Source organism: Rhipicephalus microplus, chromosome 2 (genome assembly GCF_043290135.1).
Source record: "Rhipicephalus microplus isolate Deutch F79 chromosome 2, USDA_Rmic, whole genome shotgun sequence".
Lineage (NCBI taxonomy): Eukaryota > Metazoa > Arthropoda > Arachnida > Ixodida > Ixodidae > Rhipicephalus > Rhipicephalus microplus.
The window spans coordinates 121110853-121134773 of record NC_134701.1 but is presented as its reverse complement, the minus strand read 5'-3'; the positions used below and the strand labels follow the sequence as shown (position 1 = coordinate 121134773).

Sequence of the window (23921 nt, the reverse complement as noted above, 5' to 3'; positions counted from 1 at the left end):
GATGGCGATGAGGGTGATCACCACGGATGGATGTAAAGGAACACAGAGAAAAGAGCCCGTTTGACTAGAAATGTAACGTAATAGAGCGGATGGAAGTCAGTGCTTGTCTCGTCCCTTTCTTGTCTTTCGTGCATTTTTCGCGCTGCTAAAACCCAAGTATGCCATCTTCGAACTGTGTTGTACAAACTGGTTCAGAACATCTTACGAGATTCATTCGTTGCGCAGTGCTTAGGGCGGATCATCATGAGCATAGCAATAACGCTGCATATGAATATTTGTGTTTTTCTTTTTGTTTAAGTGGAAAGTTTTATTCTTCGTGAAGACAAATTTCATATGTAGATTATTCAAGGTTGTTGCCATAACAAATTCTAGATCCTACTCCTTGTCTAGCTGAATTTACGCCACTGACTGCACTTTAGGTGAAACTGAGAATTTACTACTGACAAAATGGCTGGGCGTCCTTGATGCAATTTTCACCAGCGTGCTTATGTCACCTAAATACATCACGTACTCATTGGAGTTCGGTTAATGTAGCCTGCTGTCACCGTTATTCAAGAGTGAAATGCAGATTTCGCTCTTATAGTTTACATCGCATGGCGGCTTAACATTCCTTCTAAAGGAAGCCTCAATCAAACAAAACTAACATTATGGCGAGTTTTGTCGACCAAACTAAGCACTTCAATCTGCTTCAGTCGGGTCGATCCTTTCTTGCAGGGCTGTATATGTGATAAGTAGGCATATAGAACGACTGGTTCTTCCAGGCAAAGTGCATATTATTTTGAGCTGTGCGCTTCGTTTTTTTTTATCATCTGTTTATGGCGTTCATAGGTACTTCAGCTCTTTTTTACAGCCAACGTTGTGTATCGCCAGGTGAAAAAAAAAACGTTTGTCATGAATTTATACAACCAATTACGAAGGAAGCGCTGTCAGTTACCTCGTTCTCTGCCTCGCGCGCAAGCGCAAGCGTCGATGGCAGAGCTGTTAGCGGAGCCTTTTTTTCTGTCTTACCCAAGCACACATGCCATTTAAAAGTACCTGTTGCTTGGCTAATTGGTTCGTCATACTGAGAGAAACACGTGCCATTAGTTACCCCGCCGGTAACGTCATCCATTCCTTCGAAGACGTGCTGCTGTAGTTGAAATTTGTAATATGATACATGTCACCCACCTTATCAGCAGTCACAAATGTGTAACGGCTGTAAACTTGCCGACAGTATGTTGTCCGGCTTGAGACCTCTCCAGGAAACTTGCTGGAGTGTATGCTCGTTGTTACAGAATTCTTCTTGATAAGGCACTCATATCTCGGGCGACTGAAAAGAAGTTTGTTATGTATAAAAATGTGTGAAATTTTTGCATTCAAGAAGCTTACTTGTAGACATTGAGGACCTCTCGTTGGCAACATGGAGAAAACTTGTACATGTTTGGCGCTTTGAACTCATAACTCATCATATAGCTGTCTTTAGATGGACAATCAGCTGAGCCTATATGTCCTTCAGGCCAGGAATCAGCACCCTGTCCATCGTGTACACACCCAAGGCTGCGAAGAGAAAGGTAGCGAGTTATGATACTTCTAGTAGGATGAATATGCACAAGCAAAATTAAATACTTATTGCTTCAAAGTATTTTGTGAAAAGTAATATAACTATTCACTGGAAAACTTTTAGCACGTGTTTATATATTTGTCCTTTCCAACAATTTTCGGCCTATGTCATTTGTACCTAAGTTAGCACACTGCGAGTTTTTTTTTTTCTTTTACGTGCCGTCAGATTCTACCGGCTGTTTTTTTAGTTGTTATGCTAAAATATTTGCCGGTACTTGCATTATCCAGTTGGAGGAAAAAAACGTCCTTAAAAACTGAGACCATTTCAGTGCACACTAGTGCTCAATTTAACTGTTCCTTCTAAGCCAAGGCTGGATAGTAAAGGAGCGACAAACAAACAAGCCTAAGCAGTGGCTTTATTTTACCTTAAAGATCAGTCGTATTAAAACATTCTATAGGACACCGAACATTCGCTTACAAAGTTAGAAAGCAAAGGCGTAATAGGGCTCATGTCGCATCGAGGGTACTACACGAATGCAGCACTCATACGCATGACACTGGCCTTTCATGTCACGCTGGAATAGCAAAGGACATTTGGCAAGCGCCGACTACGATGTGATTCATCTCTTTGTACACTCACCAGTAGTTCGATCCGTGTTCATAAAAAGCTTGAAGCACCTGTGCATATGCCCAATTTGAAATGATGGAGCTTTGAACCAACCACTCCTTGCATAAATCGCAATTTTTAATGCCCCTAGAAATTCTATAATTCTGCGACAGAATTTTTCACGCTTTAGGGATTCTTCTCCTTCATCCTTACATTGTAAAAGCAATTTATAGCAAGCACAGTTATTTGTATTCCCGCGGCTTCGTTATAAAACTCCTTCTTACTACGCAGAAGCCCTGTGCAATTCATGCGCACTAGGCTCAAATGTTTTTACAATCGATTTATTTATAAGTATCGCAAACTTTCTCTCACTAATCACATTGAAATTTTACTCACAAACGATGGCGGTGCCACCTATGCCAGAACGATGACTTCCGTAGTACAAGCTCTTTTAGTGTTATCGCGTTTATAGGCCTCGCAACCTCGCCAACCAGCCGCCTTTTTCAAGATGGCAGCATCCATTTATATTTCTCATCTAATCAACGTATGATAAAAACAACTCCAGGCCTGCACGTAACGCACAGCACAGTACCAGCGAAAGCTACAAGAGCAGCCTCTCAGAGCCTTTTTTAAGCACTCCTTGTATAACTGCTACAAGAACACGGCTAGGTACCCACAAATCCTAAATAGTCATAATAATGGTCTAGTATAGGCCAGCATTCCTTATTCTATCCTTCGTCGTTCTTTGAAGAAACGTGATATCTGCTACGCATTTGCTAGGAATTTTTTGTGCAATTTTTGTCCAGTAGCTGACGGCGATGAAGAATTGTGCCAGAAGTGGGTAGGCACCTCTGTTAATAGGTGATTAGGAACAAGTTTTCTTGTCACTTGGACCATTCGACAGTATATACATTCAACAGTATATATACATTCGACAGTAAATATATCGACAGTATGGGATGCCATAATACATGTATATATTGTCACGGCTAAAGGCCGGGCAAGGGAATGACGAAGTGATGAGCGTAGACAGCACCTACGGTTGCTACGAGAAAGACGACGCCGAAGTGGCTGCTCCTTTGTTCTGTTAACGCAGACCTTGTTTATCCTAATCGCACCCGCGTCCTGTGTCCTGTTATTGTCACGGTGCGACGATATATATATATATATATATATATATATATATATATATATATATATATATATATATATATTCAGAGAGAGAGAGAGAGAGAGAGCAACGAACACGTTATTTAAAGGTCGTCAATTCGATTTAATAACTTCCCTTATATATTCCTTGGCCATATTGTCTGTTAAATCTCATTAATATTGTGTCAAAACACGAAACAACGAGCTCCTTGGTATACGCGTCTTTTGCTTATATGTATATATATATATATATATATATATATATATATATATATATATATATATATATATATATATATATATATATATATATATATATATATATATATATATATATATATACAAAAAGTGGAGGACAGGCAAAACGAAAACTTTTTATTTTTCATACGTTTCAGCCGGGTGACCGGCTGAAACCTAGAAAAAATAAAAAGTTCTCGTTTTGCCGTCCTCCACTTTTTGGTATTTTTCCACTGGATCCAACGACACCTTTTTTTCTTATATATATATATATATATATATATATATATATATATATATATATATATATATATATATATATTTCAAGGAAATAAGTGTATACTTAAGGGCTCGTTTTTTCGTGTTTTTACACAGACCTAATGAGATCTAACAGACAGTAATGCCTAGGAAAGTGTAGGGGACGATATTAGACCGAATCGTAAGGTAAATATGAACAAAGAAAAGTGCGTGAAAAGATAACTTGCCATGGGCTGGATGACGCGTTCGATGCTATACCACTGAGCTACCATGACAGCTATCACCCCAGCCACTTTATTGGGTTTATATGTCAATTTAAACGTGGGAGTGTCAGTCAGCGCCACCAGTAGCCATGGCGGCGAGTGTGTTATCTTTTCAACCACTTTTCTTTCTTTATATTTAATTTACAATTCGGTCTAATATCTTCTTCTATACTTTCCTAGGCATTATTGTCTGTTAGATCTCATATATATATATATATACATACGAGAAAGATGTGCTACCGACCTCTTTCTGCGGAGCGAACATCGCCTTTCCAGCCGTAGTCGTTTGCGCGCGCGATTATCTCGTGAGCTAACAAGGACAGGAGGGGGGGGGCGCTTGTGATTGCCGCACTATAGCTTCAACGATCAGCGCGTGGCTCCTTCGCCCACAATAGACGGGAGCTTCTAGGGGCTGCACTCTCTCAACACGAAAAAACGATGCCAAAACTGTACCTACCCTATTAAAAGTCCTGGGTTAGTGGATGCTGGAATTTGAGGATATCGTGGAACTATTAGTGGATATGGTGGAAATATTAGTGGGTATGGTGGAAACTGTCGTAGGCATAATGGTTGATGACGGCGAGAGTGGCAGAATATTGGCAAATGGTGATGGTGGTGGCAAGGCCTCTTCTGTATATTTTACTCCCTGTAACATCCTTTTATGACATGATAATAAACTGATTGATTGATTGATTGAAAAGGCAATGGTGGTGACGGTGGAAAACGCCAGCTGATGATGGCTAGAGTGGAAAAAATGGTGGGAGATGGTGGTGGTGGTGGCGAACCAATGGTGGTGACGGTGGAAAATGCTGGCTGATGGTGCCGAGGCAAAATGTCTTTGGTGGAAGGCTTGGTGAGCAAGGTGGATGACGGTGCTTGATGAAAGCTTGGTGGATGATGGTGGCATGATGAAAAATCAATGGACAATATATGAAATCCCTTATTTCTAGCGTTTCATTCTTATAAGCACAGAGATATATGTTTATGGTCAAAAGAAACCAACGCTGCTCATCACGCTTTCTAGCACGTTTATTTTTTTATCTTAGTGATGTCAACGCTTTTGATGTCAACAACGCTATAAATATATATATTGTAATGAATTAATGATTCTGAATAACGGACCCTCTGCTGGCAATGAAGAAGACGGCGGTGACAGTAGCGTGCTATATGTCCCACGAAACCGCATGCGAAACAGATGGGTCGATTATCCAAGGTGCGCCATGGGCTAACGACTGAAGGTGCAGGTGGCGAAACGGGATGGGGTGCCGTGTATGTAGGCAGCGTCGTAGGGTAGGAGGACCCGGTGCCCTGGTATGCGCCAGAGACAGGTGGGGCTGGGGGTCTAGCAACGACGGCAGCGTAGGTCAACGGCGTAGGGACGGGTGGCGATGGAGGCAGTGCCTGCGTGACGTATGTCTCAATGACCTGGCGTAAACGTGGGTCTAACGAGGTCACTGGCGCGGATGCTTCGGCCACAAGAGAAAGCTGACGCGCAACTTCTTCACGAATGAATTGTTTGATGTGGGGCAAAAAGACGGTGTGATCAGCAGCGACGTCGTGCACGAGGGCGGAAACTTCAGCCGTATCTTCAGCGGCCCTGCGCGTCGAGACACGCTGCTTACGCAACTCGTCGTACTCCTGACAGAGCTGGACAACATCGGTGACGGTCTGTGGGTTCCTAGCGACGAGCATCTGGAGGGTATCGTCGTCAACTCCTTTGATGATGTGCTTGATTTTGTCGCGTTCAGTTAGAGATTCATCGACGCGCTTGCAAAGAGACAAGACATCTTCAATGTAACTCGTAAAGGTCTCGTCCCTGCGCTGGATTCGACTATGGAGACGCTGTTCCGCGCGAAGCAGGCGCACGGCGGGACGACCGAAGGCCGCGGCGATGGTGGTCTTGAAGGCGGACCAGTTGGTGATTTCGCCTTCGTGGTTATTGAACCAGAGGCTGACCACATCAGCGAGGTAAAAGCGCACGTTTGTGAGCTGGTCGCAGGCGTTCCACTTGTTGGAAGCACTTACGATTTCGTACTCAACGAGCCAGTCCTCGTCGTCTTGTTCGTCGTTGCCACGAAAAATTGGTGGGTCGCGTTGCCGAGGTACGCCAGTATAGTAGACTGTCGTTGGTAAGGCAGCTTGAGAGGGGCCAGGAGCAGTCATGGTGAACGGTGAGGGTAGCGTCCGATTGCGAAGTTCCAGGTTGATGGGAACCCCAGCACCTCCACCACTTAAAATACAGGTGTTGTACGTCGAAAAAGGTTGAGACGCAGCTTGGCAAAATATGCTTTATCAGGCAGGTCTGGCTAATGGCAAGCGGCGTGCGCGAGCTACTACTGCAGCCACCAATCATCGTCGTCTTCTTCATTGCCAGCAGAGGGTTCGTTATTCAGATTCATTAATTCATTACAATTTGTTTATATTTCGCTCACGTACTTTTATCAGTTTGACATCCGCGATGTGTTCGTTTGCTGTGATGCTCAGAGGACTAAAGGTGTTACTGTAAACAGAGACAATAAATGTTTAACATCAGCACGAAATTGCCGAGAAATAAATGAGCTCCAGTTCGCAAACGCCCCTTTCAGTGTTAGAGCAGAACACAGTGGTGACGATGTCACCACGCTAGAAATGCAACCCTTGACAAGTTTTGCGCACTCTATTGCTTGAGTCGTACTTCGAGGTTAACAATGTACGTGCGAATATGCATAAACTTTCACTTTCGACATGCGTCGATACAAGCCCCAGTGAATTCGACTTTCACCATTATTTCCACCAAAGGTTATTCATACCAACCGAGCCCGTACAAGTGTTATTGGTGCTTCTGAGTTTCAGATTGCACAATTTTGACGAGTGAAAATGACAATACAGCACAGCTGTGGCATCATTTCACTTAAATGAAGCCTTTTCATTGTATACGGTGCCCGCGTAAGAAGCGACAAATATCGAGGCAACGCGCTTGCAGTACTTCCACCAAATGTACGCCTGCCCTCACCGACAGCCGCCGGTCGCACTCGCCGGAACTTCACTGGCTCTTATGTGGGAACACAGACTCGTCAATTCGTATGTTTACGGAACCAATATGATAGTATAACGTTTCTCGCGCACTGCATTCGTTTTGGCAAAGCCGTTATGTGGTTATTACAAATGACCGAGCAACAGCGGTGCGCTGGCACGACTGCGCTGTGCGTGGCGCGAAAAACATCACAATTAATTGTGTGGGCGTATCTGTAGAATGAACATAGAAGCGTCATAAAGCCTGAACAGATATCGCCTCTTGAAAGGAGCGAGAAATGGATATCAAACTTAGCAGTAACCGCCGATAAACTCTACCTGCTCCTCAGTCCACTGAGTTGTTGATTTTCTTGCGGTTGTAAATTGTATTAAAAACATTGGGCTGTTACCATTATCGCAGTGGCAGTCTTTACAGGCAGCACTTGTTTGTGTTTATCAAATGTGCAAATGTTAGTAGCCGGTGCAGATCCCGTCTATCTCGAGAAAGCGAAAAGCAAAACTGAAGTGCAAGAGTCAGTTTTTGAGTTGACTATATCCGTAACATTAAAACCGCCATCTGCCGGCATGGCGCACTGGTTAGTGTGCTCAGGTAAAAATCTGAAGGTGGCTGGTTCGATTCCGCGCAGTCGCGCATTTCTTTTGCAGGTGCTTTTTACATGAATTTTCATACAATTATTTTTATTATTTCTTTACTGGCAGCTCATCACGGTGGCTCTGACGCTGCTTCGCGCTCCAGCACTGCCGGCTGAAGCGCGTTATCCACCATCCCCTCCACCATACGCCACCATACATCATGTACCACCGACATTTCCACCGCCATATACCACCAAAATGGTGGATGGTGAAATCCGTCATTTCTATGGTGGACGTTTTTTCAATAGGATAGAGCGGACGTCCACTATATATGAGCTCTACACACAAACAAATTGCCACCAGTGGTGACCCTCGACTTATAGCCCTCAGTACCAGCATGCACTGCCCTCGGGAGGCGCTTTTAAATAACGCCACCTCTACGCACGAGCCTTGTTTTGGGCATCTCCTGTGGCTACGCAGAAGGACACTTGGTTACTAAGCAAACGCATGTTTACTACAATTATTATTGCTCCTAAAAATGGTAGCCTTGCTTCGTAAAACATTCGAATATGTCGGTATTGCATTCATCGCTTCGCCGTTTTGACGAAACTGTGAATTTTTACTCATATTAAGGGGGTTCTCTTTCTGACATTGAGCCTGCCTCAGGTCAGTTTAAAAACGAGTTCAAAGCACCGGCGTGGCTCAGTGCTAAAATGCTGCGCTGACACGCGGAGGACCTGGGTTCGAATCACATTGTGTCCTTATTATTTGTTATTACTGAGTTTTATAGTGAAGCATTTCTCAGCGAACTTCGGCGAATTTGGCCGTAACTATCTAGCCACCTTCGACTTTTACCTCTCCTGGCTATCTGGATTATGGTATGTACAGTAAGATTGTCATGGCGTAACATCGGTCTATTGCGAACACAAGCGACTTTTCAAAACCGGAAAACAATGACTTATGTGCAACGAATGTCAGGGTTTATATTTTTTCGTCTTGCTGTTTTTGCGATGGCGTCGTTGCCATGACATATAGCAAAACGGGTATGGTATGAGATCACTGCATGGCGAACATGAGTGACGAACCTTACCGTGAAAATCATGAGGCGCATGTTCTGTAAGTCTTGACTAAACGCCACTCTCATAGTACGCTCACTATCCTTTCGCTAGCTTCACATGTACCATATTCGGTATTACGGGACGTGCATGCATCACAAAAGTATGTCACTGCTGCAAACATGATAATAATGAGGTGCGTGTTATCTAAGAACACGACTACATGCCGCACTCATGATGCGCTCGCGAATACCCTATTGACATATACTTCTCATATACCAGCTTCACATATACCAAGCTTGGTATTACGTGACGCGTAAGAACGACGAGGATAAATTACATGTCCGAACATAGTAATCATGACATGCTGTTAGGTACCACGTGACTATATGCTATGCTCATAGCGCACTGCGGCAGTGTCGCTAGTTGGTTATATACCAAATCAACAATCACGTGACGTCAATAAATGACGAAGGTAAATGACATGTCGAAACATGATAATCATGATGTGTCTATCATCTAAAACGTGACTACTTGCTGCGCTCATGGCGTGCTCGCGGCCTTTTGCGAGCTCAAAGTATACCAAATTTGGCATTATGCGACTATATTTAACGACGAAGGTAAATGACACGGGCAAGCATGGTAATCATTGTAGGCGTGTCATGTAACACATGACTACATGCTAGGCTCACAGCGCGCTTGCGGCCGCTTTGCTGGCTCCACATATATCAAATTTAGTATGACGTGACGTAAACAGACGAAAAGGGTAAATGACACGTCCAAACATGATAACCATGATATGCATGTTATGTAAAACCCCACTACATGCTACGCCCAAAGCGTTCTCATGGCCGTTTCGCTAGCTAAACATATACCAAATTTGGTATTACTTAACTTGAATAGACGATGATGGTGAATGGCACGTGCAAACATGATAATCCCTGTATGCGTGTCATGTAAAATATGACTACATACTACGCTCTTAGCGTGCTTGCGACCATTCTGCTAGCTCCACATATACCAAATTTAGTTTCACGTGGCGTCAAAAGACGACGAAGATAAAAGACACGTTCAAACATGATAATCGTTTTGTGCGTGCTCTTTACAACTTGACAATATGCTGCGCTCATAGCGTGCTCGCTGTGGTTTTGCTAGCTCAAAATATACCAAATTTGGTATTACATGACCTGAATTAACGACGAAGCTAAGTGACACGTTCAAACAAGGTAATCATTATATGCGTGTCATGTCAAGCATGACTACATGCTACGCCTATAGCGCACTCACGGCCATTCCGCTTGTTCCACATAAACTGAATTTTGTATCACAAGACGTGAATGGACGGCGAAGGTAAATGACACGTCCAAACATGTTATTCACGACAAGCAAGTCTTGTATGGCACAATTTACATCCGCTCTGTAAGGTGTGGCGTCGCAGGTCAGTGGAGTGGGTCGTCTTTGTCGCAAAAAGGCGCGCTTCCCAAAGAGCCGATTTTCGGGCGACAATAATCTTGACGTAAGCGCGCCCGCTCTGGCAAGAAGGCTGTGGTCGGTCGCTGCATTTAACAACTAGCTAAAGGGTTCCCGGCCAGCGGATTGCCGGCGGGGGACGTGAGGACAGTGACCCATCCATCATTATTAGAGTCAGCTGTACAGCTGGACAGCGTAGACATCTCGCGGTAATGGCAGGAGGACCGCAGCCGACCGGCGCCACCATTGTGTGCGTTCGCAAAGTTCGCAGAACGTAGTGTGCAGGCCGGTCCTTTCGTCTCTCTCTCTCCGACCGAGCAATCGAGTGCTGGAAGAAAAGAGCGAGAAGAGAGGACGGGAAGAAGTGTTTAGTCTGTCCAATAAACGGACTGAATTGCTTTGGTTGGCCGTGAGGAGAATCGGGAGGGGCAATTGAGGGGTTAAAACCTTGCTCCCGAATCCTCACAGTCGTTCTGGTCTCAGCAGAGTGCTCTGCACTATCGGCTCTTCCGAGGCAGCATGCGATGGTTCCAATGGTGAAAGTGTCTTGTAAATATGTACATAAGTTCCTGTACATAAAGTTGAGCTGTTGAAATGTATCTAAAGGCTCTGGTCTCCATCCTTCTCAAGCAGCAGCAGCTACGACAAGACAAGACGGACACCAAGCAATCAACCTTCCACTCCTTTCTATAGCAACAGCCGCTACGCAGCTGAGAGAACTCTCCTCAAAGGGACAGAGGGAGTGTGTAGAAGGTTGAGTTTTACTCACTCGTATCATTGTGTTGATCTTAAAGTGGCATATCAACCCTCCTCGTTCATGCATCTCATATCATCGATTCCCACTGTACGCGAAAGTTGCCTTTTTTGTTAGATTCGTCGGGTGAACGGAGCCAATATCAGCTTTTAGGGCGGAGCTTCTAAAGCCGTGCGTCTGTCTCTTATAACTCGTACATGACCACCTAGTTCATTACTCAATAAGCAGGTGCGGAATGACGAACGGACGAACATACCGTGACATACGACCTCATGGACAGACGGAGAGCCACACACACTGACAGACGGAGAGCTGGACGAATTATTCACGGTTTACCGTGAATTATTCACCGATCATAGCCTTCGAAGCTTCACCCCACTCATCAACATTCACTCCGTGGATATGTTGTAAATTTTTTTGCTTAACGCTCAGGCGTTAAAATACCCAGATGTGTTCACAGTGTTCCTGGCTAGATATGAAGTGTCAATCACCTGTACCGCATACCCTCATTACCCACGGGTATGTGCCTATGTCTGGGTGGAAGTGTTTGACGACGTGAGCGACGCCTTTGTGACATTGATGTTATGACCAGCGATTCGTCAAACCATCTCATCTTCCCATACCTATTTATGTTTACTTCATCTTAAAGAAGCAACCAGACGTAGACGGCTAGGTGATAGACAGATACATATGTAGATAAACGGCAAAAGTGCTTGCAATACGCAAAGGATTGCTACGAAATCAATGCATAACTCTTTATTTTGGCGAACGTTTGAACCAAATGAAAGACAAAAGTAAAAAAAATTGCAAGCTCACACTGACAGTCGGCCATCGGTTATATGACTATAGAAGAAACGTGTATTTTCTATAAAGCAGTCATTAAATCATCTAGCGTTATGACTTTAGTGCACACGTCAGATTTCAAACAAACGTGACTGCTTGCCTATGGCGTAAAAGCTTCGATGAATAATCTCACACAATTTTGAAGCTGCCCCAAGCAATGCGGCGGAATCTGAATTGAGCGTTCCTACAAGTTTTGTGTTTGAACCACGATTACATCAGAATAAGGCAACGAGCGCGCGTTAGAACGCCCTTCTATAAAAACCATTGGTGCAGTCCCTAAAACAGAACAGGGAAACAATTGTGAATGTTTTGAAACAACTTTACACTAAAAAGAGCAAGAACTGGTGTCCGGAGTTTTTGTTTACGCAGATAGAACGTTTTAATTTACACCACACCCATGACTTCAAGTCTTACCCGGTGCCGCAGAGAGTCGGTCATTCTTTGGGGATAAATTCCTATTCACGAGTCTGTATAATCGAGTGCCTTACAAGATTAGATGTACTCTCAAAGGAGCCTCTCGCGTCAGGGTACAGGCAACCGAGCCAAGACGCATTAACCAAGTTCATATTCCTTGAGGCCTGGTACAAGATTGTAATGGTGGTGGTCGTACTTTTGCCGGTGATTTATCGAGGTTTCGAGCCTTTTCCGCCCGCTGTAGGTTGGCTGCGACATCGAAGCTTTCGCAGTTAAGCACCTTAGTGTCGCGGATTTTTCGTTTTTCGTTGTCCGGCACAAGACACTCAAGGTACCCATTACACGACCACAGTAACTTTTATGAAGTTCAGCAGCACTCACTATGCTATTGGTCACTCTGTTGCTAACTGAGGTACCCTCTACACCCCTGTCAAAGATTATTTGTACTTCGTTCTGTGGCTGGTGCAAAAAAACGGGGTTTCATACTAAACAATTTCTCTCTTCCATCAACGAACTTTAAATTGAACGTTCTTTAACTAGCGAAAGTCAACTTTAACGAAGAAAGCAAGCTAGGCCGGAGACGACACTTCAGGAAACTTTCCCACTATGACAAAGCCGACAAGCTGTTACTCTGGAAGCAAGAGCGCGGCATGCAGTGGTTCAACATCTACGCAGACTAGCAAACTACACCACAGGCGAGCGCTTGGGAAGCATGAATTACTCATCCGGCGGCACCCGGTTTTGAACATCAGGTGTTTACTCTATAAGCGAGAGCTCGTGAAGTAAGAATTCTCCTCTATTCGCCTCCCGCTAATAAAAATCAGGAGTTTGACGCTGATGTTCATGAGCGCATGCCATGAGCGCATGGCAACAGGCAGTACGAAAAAGGAGAGGCCAAATGGCGTGTTGAACGTCTCGATAGACTTTCAGAAAATGGTTCAATCCCTTCCTGGGAACATGCGAACAAAATTTGGCATGTCTTACTATAGACAAGCTTTTGAGGAACATTTCAAAGTAATGAAGAGTCGATTCCTCACCTGTGTGCAAGTTCGTGCGCAAATACGAATACACCATAGTAGCTGCCAACTCTTTCTTCAGTCATCCCTACTCTCCACTGTGTACAGGCTCCAGCGAGATATGCAAAACCTACACGAGAACATCGAGGTTTACCTTCTTTAACGAATACATAATAACAATGATGAGATTTATACGAAGAAAAATCATTCTCGCACCAGTAACTTTGTACCTGAAGCAACATTCCAAAGGAATGTTGTAAAATAAGACATAGAATGAAGAAATAGTGCGCATGAAGCGACAAAAACTAAAATTACCGTACATTGTTTCAGGCCTAGACAAAACTACGCATGACTGTCCGCGTTTAGGATTTAATAAAAACTCGGGAAGTACACAATTTTTAAGTGCAAGATAATTTCATTGGAAGTAGACTTCATGTCTGTTGCATACAGTAACAAGTTAAATGCATCTAGACCTCTGTCTCTGTCTAACAATCTTTATTTTTAAACTCCTATTTGCATTTTGTTATTTTTTGATATGTCAAGAATTTTATTTGTTGAGGTATTCGTTATTTATAAGTAATGCCGACATTTCTGTGAAGTCGTAGGCAGGAGGAGGCTACCGACACATTCAACGTATGTTCTTCGTTGGAAAAAAAAAACAAGGCGCGTTATGGTTGAGGGTGTTTGTCTTTACCATGAGGGAAGACACAAACAACACTGAAGAGCCCACTTTGTCGGCACAATACGCCATCAAAACTCTCAGTGCGCGGTACGTTTTCGCACTATATTGGTTTATTTTTTGTACCACTCCGTGAGTCAGCCAAACGGCGCCGAATGCACGTGCTTTGTTTGTAAATTTCCGGACACTGCACACCTTAGTCTCCTCAAACCTGCTTCATTGCGGCATGTCACAGTCAAAGGTCACTTGGTGGGACGACACTGCTGGCTTCAAAACAGATTGACTTTTCAGTGTCGTCTGTTAGACGTATTATTCCATCTTTTCGTGTTTCCATCTTCCACAAATTTTTGTGTGAGCTCCACCTTACACTACCACATAGACATGTGCTGCCATCTCGTGCTGTCGAAAATCGAGAAACATGAAAAACTATTCATCACGTGAATATCTGCATGGTGGTAGAATGCACCACATCAGTGTGCGAGCAACAATGTCTTGTTGGCGGTGCCATAAACTCACCTCACCCTCGGAGAAGAAACACATCTTGCAGATACTTTCGTGGTATTGGGAAACACGCAAGAAGGCCACGTTTGCTTGTATTGTGGAAGCATTTAGTCAGTATCAACTAGCTCAGCTAATGGCATCAGTTTCCCACGGACATCTGACGCCACTATAGCAAATCAGGAAAACCGTTCAGTCTAGCGTGGCAAGGAAAGTTCTGAAGCGGGGCACGAGCTTCCCTTTTCTTAATCGCCCTCAACTCGCACGTAAATGTCTATGTTTACTCTCTCTGCGGACCTCCAAGGGCGTGCCCTTGAGCGTCAAACAAGACATACCATTGTATTGACAAGTTGCAAGCGTTTTACTCATATAAATTTGTTTGAAACTTTCAAACAATATTCATTACGAAAATTCCTCATTTGTCATGCTCAGAACCAGGACCAAGAAGCCTCTTCACGGGTTACCACCCCATCTGAATTGGCAGGAATGGGCTAGTGTACAGGGCAATACAATATCTTGTGGAGTGAAACACAACATATCTATTTCAAAATTAGGTCATACAGACATCCAGAATAGCCCAATAATTTTGAAAAAAAAATACGCAACACTGCCACTGCAGTAAGCGTGGGGAAAGTATTGACATTACGTAAGTCGAACATACTGTCGCTCAATTTCAACTCGGACCATAAAATAAAGGTACACGTAAAAATATAGATATGCCCAAATAGAGACACATCAAAAAGTACAAGTGACACAAAGCGAAAAATAAACCTATAAAACAGTGCACCAACCTTAATTTCAATATTACACAGTATTTCAATGGGACTGTTAAAAAGGGAAAAAATGCAAGGTATTACTTGTGTAAGACAAAAAGGCATCTTTACCAATATTTCCATATAGTTTGATTATGCAGATGAAATGGCTGAGAAGGCGCAGCACCTTCTTCCCATATTTAATGCGAGCGCGTAGAAGACATCACGTGTGAGCATCACGAGCGTTTTGAAAAGGGTCCGGTGGTTCATTTGAGCAAGTGTCACCAAAGCTTATCACTTTTTAGTCCTGTGTAATATTGTTTAATAGGAATTTTGTGGTAGTAATCTGGTAGGGTTAATAACTTTATTCTGTTAAAAAGTGGGTAAATGAGACTTCCAAGCAGAACATCTTCAATGGTGTGCACTGCCTTTCTCTGTATCACATGTAATCTGTGATTGTTCGTTAGAGTTGTCGTACACCAACCCAGGTGACAATAGTTTATGGGCGATAACAACAACCATTTGTAGAAAATAGGTCAACTTTTTCTGGAAGCAGGAAATGCATCCTAGACATAAATCCGGCTATTTTGGATACGGTCGAAAACAGCTTTTGAATGTCAGTGTTGCGTGACATATTTTCGCCAAAAATTACACCAAGATATTCAACACTTGGTTCTATCTGAAGTTCCGGGGAGCCTCGTGTCAACGGCGCATGCAGAGGATGAGGTTTATTGCTAGGCCTGAAGGTAACAGCTGTTGTTCTTAAAGTGTATTATAAAAAATGAATGTCCAGGAAGTAAACTTCAATATTATTTGGTTTGCACATTTATTAAATGTTTATACCATCTGGCATTGAGAAGTAAGGTTCTGCCATCTGCGTTTTCAACACACTTCGCCGATGCGTTATTGCTTACTATATCACTAATATATACGCAGAAAAAAAGGCGCAAGGATACCGCCTTGGGACACACCTGCAAATTTTTTTGTAAATTGGAGGTGTGATCATTGCTGACCAACGTCTGCTGACGATACCTAAGGTAAGATTTAATCGATTTCATAAAGACACCTCGGAATCTCTAGTAACTGCATTTAGGTAAATGTGTGACGTGATTTATAGTATCGAAAGCCTTTGAGTACTTTGTAATTATTCCTAGTCTGTGTCGTTCATATTCGAAAGCATCTAATACGAACTCCTTCTGTGCCAAGAGAGCATACTCAGTTGTGCGGCCTTTCATGATTGATTGATTGATTGATTGATATGTGGGGTTTAACGTCCCAAAACGACTATATGATTATGAGAGACGCCGTAGTGGAGGGCTCCGGAAATTTAGACCACCTGGGGTTCTTTAACGTGCACCCAAATCTGAGCACACGGGCCGTGCGGCCTTTCATGAAACCCAATTGTGATAAGTAATGGTACGGTGCTTATCTAAAAAGGAAATTACAAATTTACGAATCAGTTTCTCGAAACCTTTTGATATTACTGGCAGTATAGATTTAGGCTTGTGGTTGTGGCATGCCGCCTTATGTTGGCGCCGTGCTCTATAGGCTGCTAAACATACGCTGCAGCTACGCTAACACACACAGGAATCAAGGTAGGACAGGCCAACGGCATTTCATCACGCTTACTGAAGGTTGTTTGAAGCTGTTACCGAATTTCTTCCCCCCGTGTCATCTCTCATGCGTAACTTTCAGCGCACTCATTGGTACGAGCGTGGTAGAAGACCGAAGCCCTTAAAGCTCCTTAGAGTTTTATCTTACCCTATCTGTTGTCCATCAATTCACAGTTAAGGTTAGCAGTGAACCATTAAATGAGGCAGTAAACTTCGATTGTGCGGTTATCCTATAGTTTTTTTTAAGTAGATAAAGACTACTCCTACCACTATGATATTTTCACTCTATTCGTCCAGGTACTAGCCAAGAGAACAGGTGGTTTCACAAATCGGACACTTCAGCTGAGCCACTACCATCCCAGTTCCTTTGGGGAACGTCAGCGTCTTACAAAATCACTCATAATTTGCTTGCAAGATTCAATAAAACTCTCGCCGATGACTTCGCTTGAAACCTTCTCCAGCTAATGAGCGCATTATACCCCATCTATGCGGCAGGCATTTTTTGTCGTGAGCAATCACAATACATTGTTTAGAATATAGCTGACTTCAAGGACACTTTCAGGTGCCTTGGAAGATGAAGTGCGGTCTACAAGACAACGCCGTAGTTTACAAGATCGGACGAACTCACTGTGATGCTGACTGCTTACAAAGTGCATTATTTCAAGTGCCACTGCATAGCGATATTGACATAGGCAGCTTTTTGGAGATCATAAGGGCTGACGACTGCAGCAAACAACAGCAAAAGGACGTGAGATTAAGAAGCCTGGCCTGGTATATGGAAGGCTATGATACCCAAGAAACTCGAGCGAGGACTAGCGTCTTTTTTTATTGCCAAACGGCGTGTTCTTAAAGAAGAACGTTCTATCCTCAACCTGCTACCTAGTCGTTCTTTCGCCATTCTGACCAGAAAACCTGTGGGCTCTGTACTGATGATAAGTGTTTTTCAATGGCGCAAGGGCTAATTTATGGCCAAAAAGCGCCATTTCAAAAGCTTAGATCTATGAACAATGATATAATGCATGGCTGTGAAATGGCCTTAAAATTTCTCGCGCTAACGCGGGTAAAAACCTAGAAGCAATAAAACCATGACATTGACGTGAAATACGTAAAAAATACTAAATGACGAGACTTCGTGATAGTGGGACAGTGACGGAGTTGCAGCCACCGCGGCAGTGACCTATCTTCAGAGATCGTGCTACGAAGCGCCTGAATATATGGCATTAAAAGTATGTACATCTGTTAAAAACGTCAGTAATGATTTATAAGGAAAAAGGGGTTCTCCACCGATGAACATTGATGGGTGCAAGGATATCTGTTGTAGAAAGGGATATAAAAAGTGCTTTTTTTAGAGAATCTAAATCACTGCACTGGACAAGGATGTGGAGAACCGTGAGCGGTTGTCCACATCTCTCGCATAATGGTGCATCGCCACCAGGCAAAAGGTATGAATGTGTCGAGTGTGTGTGTCCTATCTGTAGTCTTGTAAGTGTGACTTGTGTGTAACGTGATCTGTATACTGTTGGCCGATTTCCAAGTCTCGGTTCGACAACATGCAGATTGTTTTCTGTCTGCCGATCTCAAAGGCGCTGCCAGCACGCCCTGAACTCCCGTCTTAGAAATAGTTTCAGATCAAGCGCCGGGACAGCTACAGATGTATTGGCTCAAGTGTGGTCTTGGGCAGATGTGGCCAGCTGATCCGCCAACACGTTTCCAGCAATTTTGCGGTGCCCCGGCACCCAGCAGACTACAACATGCTCTTTAAGAGCGCATATCGTGCATAACAGAGAGTAGAAGGGCACACGGACGGGATTTTTATGTTTTCGCAGAGTTTTCAGAGCCACCACTACGCTCAGCGAATCTGTGTATATTACCGCGCGTTGTTGTTGCAGTTTCTTAATATGCTTGACAACCACAAATACCGCGTGAGCCTCAGCTGGGAAAATGCTTGTTTTGGAGTGCAGAATACCGGAGTTGTAGAAAGATGGGACAACAGCTGCATAGGACATATCAGTGTGACCCTTCGAAGCATCTGTGAAAAATTCTGGGCAGGTGTACTTGTGTTGGAGTTCGAGGAAGTGCGTGTGGATATGTACAGAAGCTGCGTGTTTAGTGACTTCCATGAAAGATAGATCGCAGTATATGATTTGCCACTTCCATGTTGGCGGATATACTGCTGGAGCCATCAAAAGTTGTTCTAAAAGTGGCACAGCTTTTTCCGCAGTGAGCCTCCTCACGACACGTGCAACGTGCAACCGACAGCCATACTCACGAATTGAGTATGGCTGTCGTAGCGAAGGACGGTTAACGAACAAGGCACAGTTGGACAGATCATTAATTGTGGAGTGAGCGGGATGTTCCTCATCAGCATTAACATTGATATAGCATGTAAAAGACAGGTAACACCTCTGAAGCCAGGTGGAGCGACCATTTATTTGATTCTACGTACAGACTCTCTATGGGGCTAGTTCGAAAAGCACCCGTATAGAGAGGCGTATGCCTAGATGGCGGACATGGTCGAGAATCTTTAAAGCTGATGGTGTCGCAGACTGATAGTTTATAGCACCATAATCTAGGCGCGTGCGTACGAGGCTTTTATATAAATTCATCAGGCATTTCCTGTCACTACCCCACGTATTTCGTGATAACACTTTCAAAATATTCATCGTTTTTAAACACCTGTCTTTTGAATACCTGATGTATGGGACGAAGGTTAGTTTTGTGTCTAATATTAGGCCCTGAAATTTATGATCTGTCTTAACAAAGAGACGTTGACTATGCACGTCAATCTCGGGATCAGGATGAACGCCCCTCTTTCGGCAGAACAAGATGCAGGTACTCTTTTGCGCATTGAGTTTAAAACCACTTTCATCTTCCCATTGAGAGACCTTGTTGAAACCTAGTTGAACCTGACGTTCATACAATGAGAGGTTACTGGACTTAAAGCGGACCTGCACGTCGTCAACATATGTACAGTAAAACATATTTCGTGGGATAACGAGGCGCAAAGTGTTCATTTTCAATATAGAAAGTGTACAACTTAGTACCCCTCCTTGCGGCACTCCTGTTTCTTGAAGAAATGTATGGGACAACACAGTGCCAACTCGAACACGGAATGTCTAATTAGACAGGTAGCTTTCGATTATTTTCAACATTCTGCCCCGCACACCTAGAGGTGACAGGACTCAGAGTATGTCAAAGCGCCACGTAGTGTCATAGGCCTTCTCCATATCGAGGAACACTGGCAAAACGAATTGTTTGCGAATGAAATTATCATAAATATTTGCCTCGATACAGACAAGGTGGTCAGTAGTGGACTTAGCCTCTCGGAACCCGTACTGGTATGGGCCAAGCAGGCTGTTTGTTTCAAGGAAATGCATCAAATGTCTCTTCAGCATTTTTTCAAGAACCTTGCATAGGCAACTTGTCAATGCTATGGGCCTGTAGCTAGATGCTAAAGATGGGTTCTTGCCCTGCTTAAGAATCGGAATAATGGTTGCTTCTTTCCAGGTGAAAGGGATCTCACCGGAATACCAAACGGCATTATACAAAGAAAGGAGAGCTTTTCAAGTTTCATGAGGCAGACGTTTGAGCATGTTGTATAATATACGGTCGGAGCCTGGGGCGGTTTTGTTACAGCAGTTTAATGATGCTTGTAACTCAGCTATGACGAAAGGTTCATTGTATGCCTCATTGTCTGTGGATTTGCGTTCGATTTTCTGTTTTTCTATTCTTGCTTTGTATCGTTGAAACGCTAAACTGTAATGGGACGAGCTGGAGAGTTCAAAGCATGAACCGAGGGAGTTCGCTTGGTCTTCCAAACTATTGTCTTGTGTGTTTACAAGATGAAGAGGATGTGGTTCTGGTCGTAATAACCTACTGACCAGTTTCCAGACTCTTGCTTCATGTGTATATGTGTTGATTCCTGATAAAAACCTCGGCCAGCTCTGCCTCCTGGCCTGTCGACGCGTTCTCCTGGTTTGAACTTATGTTTTTTAAATTGACAAGATTTTCAGCGGTCGGTGAGTCTCGAAGCAGCCTCCATGCTTTGTTCTGTTGTTTACGAGCATTTCGGCAGTCACTGTTTCACCAGGGGGCTTGTCGTTTTTTGCCCAGACCACATGTTTGCGAAATGCACTTAGCTGCAGCTTCAATAACAAAAGCAGTAAAGTATTGTACAGCTACATCTAAGCTAGAACCGCCTATGTCAGTCCAACTTGAGCTAGCAGCCTTGTAAAACTAGTCCCAATCGGCTTTTTCTCTCAGCCATTTGAGAACCTGTAGAGGACTTTCATTTGACACTGCTGAGCTCAGAACTACAGGATAGTAATCGCTTTAAAATGATTAATGACTTTCCATTGTAGTAGTGGAAGTAGCGATAAAAATACAATGCTTAGGTCGATCGATGAGTAGGTATGGTTAGCGAGGCTATAATATGTTGCCTCTTTCCTATTGAGGATACACGCGTCAGAGGAGAAAATAAACTGTTCAATCAGATGACCTCGTGCATCGCAACGCGAGTCACACAACAAACTGCTATGTGCGTTAATATCTCCAAGGCAAAAGTACGGTTTTGTAAGTTCATCAATTATTGCCTGGAAATCTTGTTTATTAGGTTGGTGCTGAGGAAGTATATAAATAGAGAAAATTGTGACCAGTTTATGCAAGATAACGGTTCGGACGGCTGCTGCCTCAAGAGACGTCTGAAGTGGTAAGTGTGTACCGGCAGTTCCTGGATCCACAACAATGGCAACACCACCGGATGACGCGACTGCATCATTCCGATCCATTCGAAACATAGCGTAATGACGCAGAAAGTTTATGTGTTTCGGTTTCAACCATGTCTCTTGTAGACACAGCACTTTTGGTGTATATTTGTGTAAAAGTTTTTGAATATCGTCGAGGTTTTTCAGCAGTCCTCTGACGTTCCACTGTAATATTTGTGTCATTTTACTCTGTGTGGTGGTGTGTGTACAAAGGTGTTGCCTTACGTTACAGGGTCCTTAGGAGGCCCTGTAATTTGTAGTCTTTCTTTTTTTGTGCGCTCCAAAGAGCTTCACCTCTCCTTCGGCGTCTCGGGCACCGGAGGAGTCATACTTGTATCCATCGCCTCTTGTGAGGTAGTGGATGGTGCCTGCTCGGCAGGCACAATCACAGATCTTTCGGGCCTAACTGCGCTTGCAGTGGTCCGAGGTCCGGCAGACTGAGGAGTCTGCTGTCCCGCTTTGTTAGGTGGCGGAGCAGTACTGGCTGCTCCAGCCGGGGGCGCTTGTGACGCGCCCGCAGTCTCACTCTGTGCGATTTTAGCGGGCACGGAAGGATGCGGCGCGGCGCCCCGGCGCGTCACATCAGCGAAGGAGAGACTGGACTGATGGATGGGGATTCATTTACGTGCTTTTTGTAAGGACAGATTGAACCTCACTTCAATCTCAAGGATTTGTTTTTCTTTCTTCCAGATAGGGCACGATCTCGAGTATGCAGCGTGGTCTCCTTCACTGTTCGCACGGCATGATGTGTTTGAAGTACACGTATCTGATGCGTGCTCGTTAGACGCACATTTAGCGCAAGTAATGCGCCCTCTGCAACTTTGTGACCCATGTCTAAAGCGCTGGCACTTGAAACATCTGCGATGGTTTGGCACATAGGGCCTGACACGCAGCTTGCTGTAGCCAGTTTCAACTGAATTAGGTAAGTCACTGGTACCAAAGGTGATGATAATGTGTTTCTTGGGTGTTTCTATTTGTCTCTTCGTATAATTATTCGTTAAACATTGACTACATTCTGGTCTTGATAGCCTTCTAATAATTCACTTTCGGACAGTACAAGCAGGTCGCCATCAGAGACCACGCCGCGCACTGTATTCATTGATCTGTGCGGGCCCACTGAGACTGGGATATTGTGGTGTAGTATACTGACGTGGTGGTGTTTGTGAAGTGTGGTGGCACCGTGGTGTTATGTACAACGTGCTAGGAGGTGACAGGAGCGGGGCTTCTCGATTGAGCAGCGGAAAGACGATGACAACATTGGCGCGAAACGTCACGCATGAAACTGTGGCCCACCAAAAGGAAGAGGAAGTTTGTGCGAAAGGTTGCACTGCCAATGCACAAGAGAGAAGAAGAGGAAGACGAGTCCGGGGCAAAACGAGATCGAGCTGGCTGGAGTGCAGATCCTGGGCGTCGCGCGACTGCGATGTTGGGTTCCGGACCCGACCGCGTGAAGTCAGCCAAGGCCAGGACGCTCCAGCTGCCCACGGTGTACTCGGAGGTACGCGGCCTTCCAGAGTTCCGGCCGTGACTGTTCAAGGTCATTTCCCAGGTGTTCGTCAGGCCGTGACTCTTCAAGGTCACGTTTCAGGTGTCCGGGCTTCGACTCCAATCCCGAACCACCCGCGGAGGGTGGAACCTTCCACGTGGTAATCATCTCCTCGAAACGAGCCAGCATCGGCAAGAGGCCGCAGTTCTTGCTATGGCAAGGGCTACCTCGTCTTCCGCCAAGCGTCCTCGTTCTGGTCAGTGCGTGTCTCCAGCTGCTGAGACATCGCCAGTGTCCGCCGCCTCCACCCACCAAGCCACCGCCACCATCAACGCCACCGGTGACTGTTGATTTTCATAAGCATTAGAGCTGGACAACTTACAGGACATGTTTTAGTTTGTCAGCTTAGACTCGGTGTATGTACATTACAACTTAATCTCTTTTTTCCCTCTTAATTATGCTTAAAGATTCTACTTTTCTTTTCCCACCTTAAACGGCTTCGTCATTTCTTAGCTCCGAGGCTTTCCCTCCGAGCAACAATTTATTAAACCGTAAACCTGCATCACAGACATCCCCAAACGCTACCAGTTTAGGTAAGTTATCATATTGGAGCTTGTCGCGAACCTCCAAAAGGAGGTCGCCGCTTCCCAACTTCGTTACGCGAAATCTTGGGCCCATTGCTTCAGTGAGTGTTTTCGAAACAAGAAAAGGTGAGATTGCTCAGACTGTTTTGTTCTCTTTTTGGCTATGCACGACATGAAACTTCGGGAAGGACTGCTTTGGTTGAGAAAAAAGAAACGAATCTTCGGTGCGCCACTTTTCGGGCGGCGATCAGAAAAGGGGGGGAAAAGTTCGCCATACAGATTGTGTACAATTCGGTGGCGATGGTGGCCACCCACCACCGAGCCCAACAAGGGGACCTTCAAGGTTGAGTAGTGAA

At 44.4% G+C, this 23921-nt stretch overlaps 1 protein-coding gene across 2 annotated transcripts in view; it reads right to left on the bottom strand.

Annotated features, from left to right (window-relative positions):
- The window catches only part of LOC119170766 (venom metalloproteinase BumaMPs1-like), a 186003-nt gene that overhangs the window by 39815 nt on the left and 122267 nt on the right, over nt 1-23921 (bottom strand). For both annotated transcript variants that reach the window (XM_075886733.1, XM_075886735.1), the window contains exons 10-12: nt 13212-13320; nt 1369-1536; nt 1168-1309 (exon numbers count right to left, since the gene is read on the bottom strand). In XM_075886733.1, the coding sequence (XP_075742848.1) occupies nt 1168-1309; nt 1369-1536; nt 13212-13320 (419 nt within the window). The remainder of the gene's footprint in view (nt 1-1167; nt 1310-1368; nt 1537-13211; nt 13321-23921) is intronic.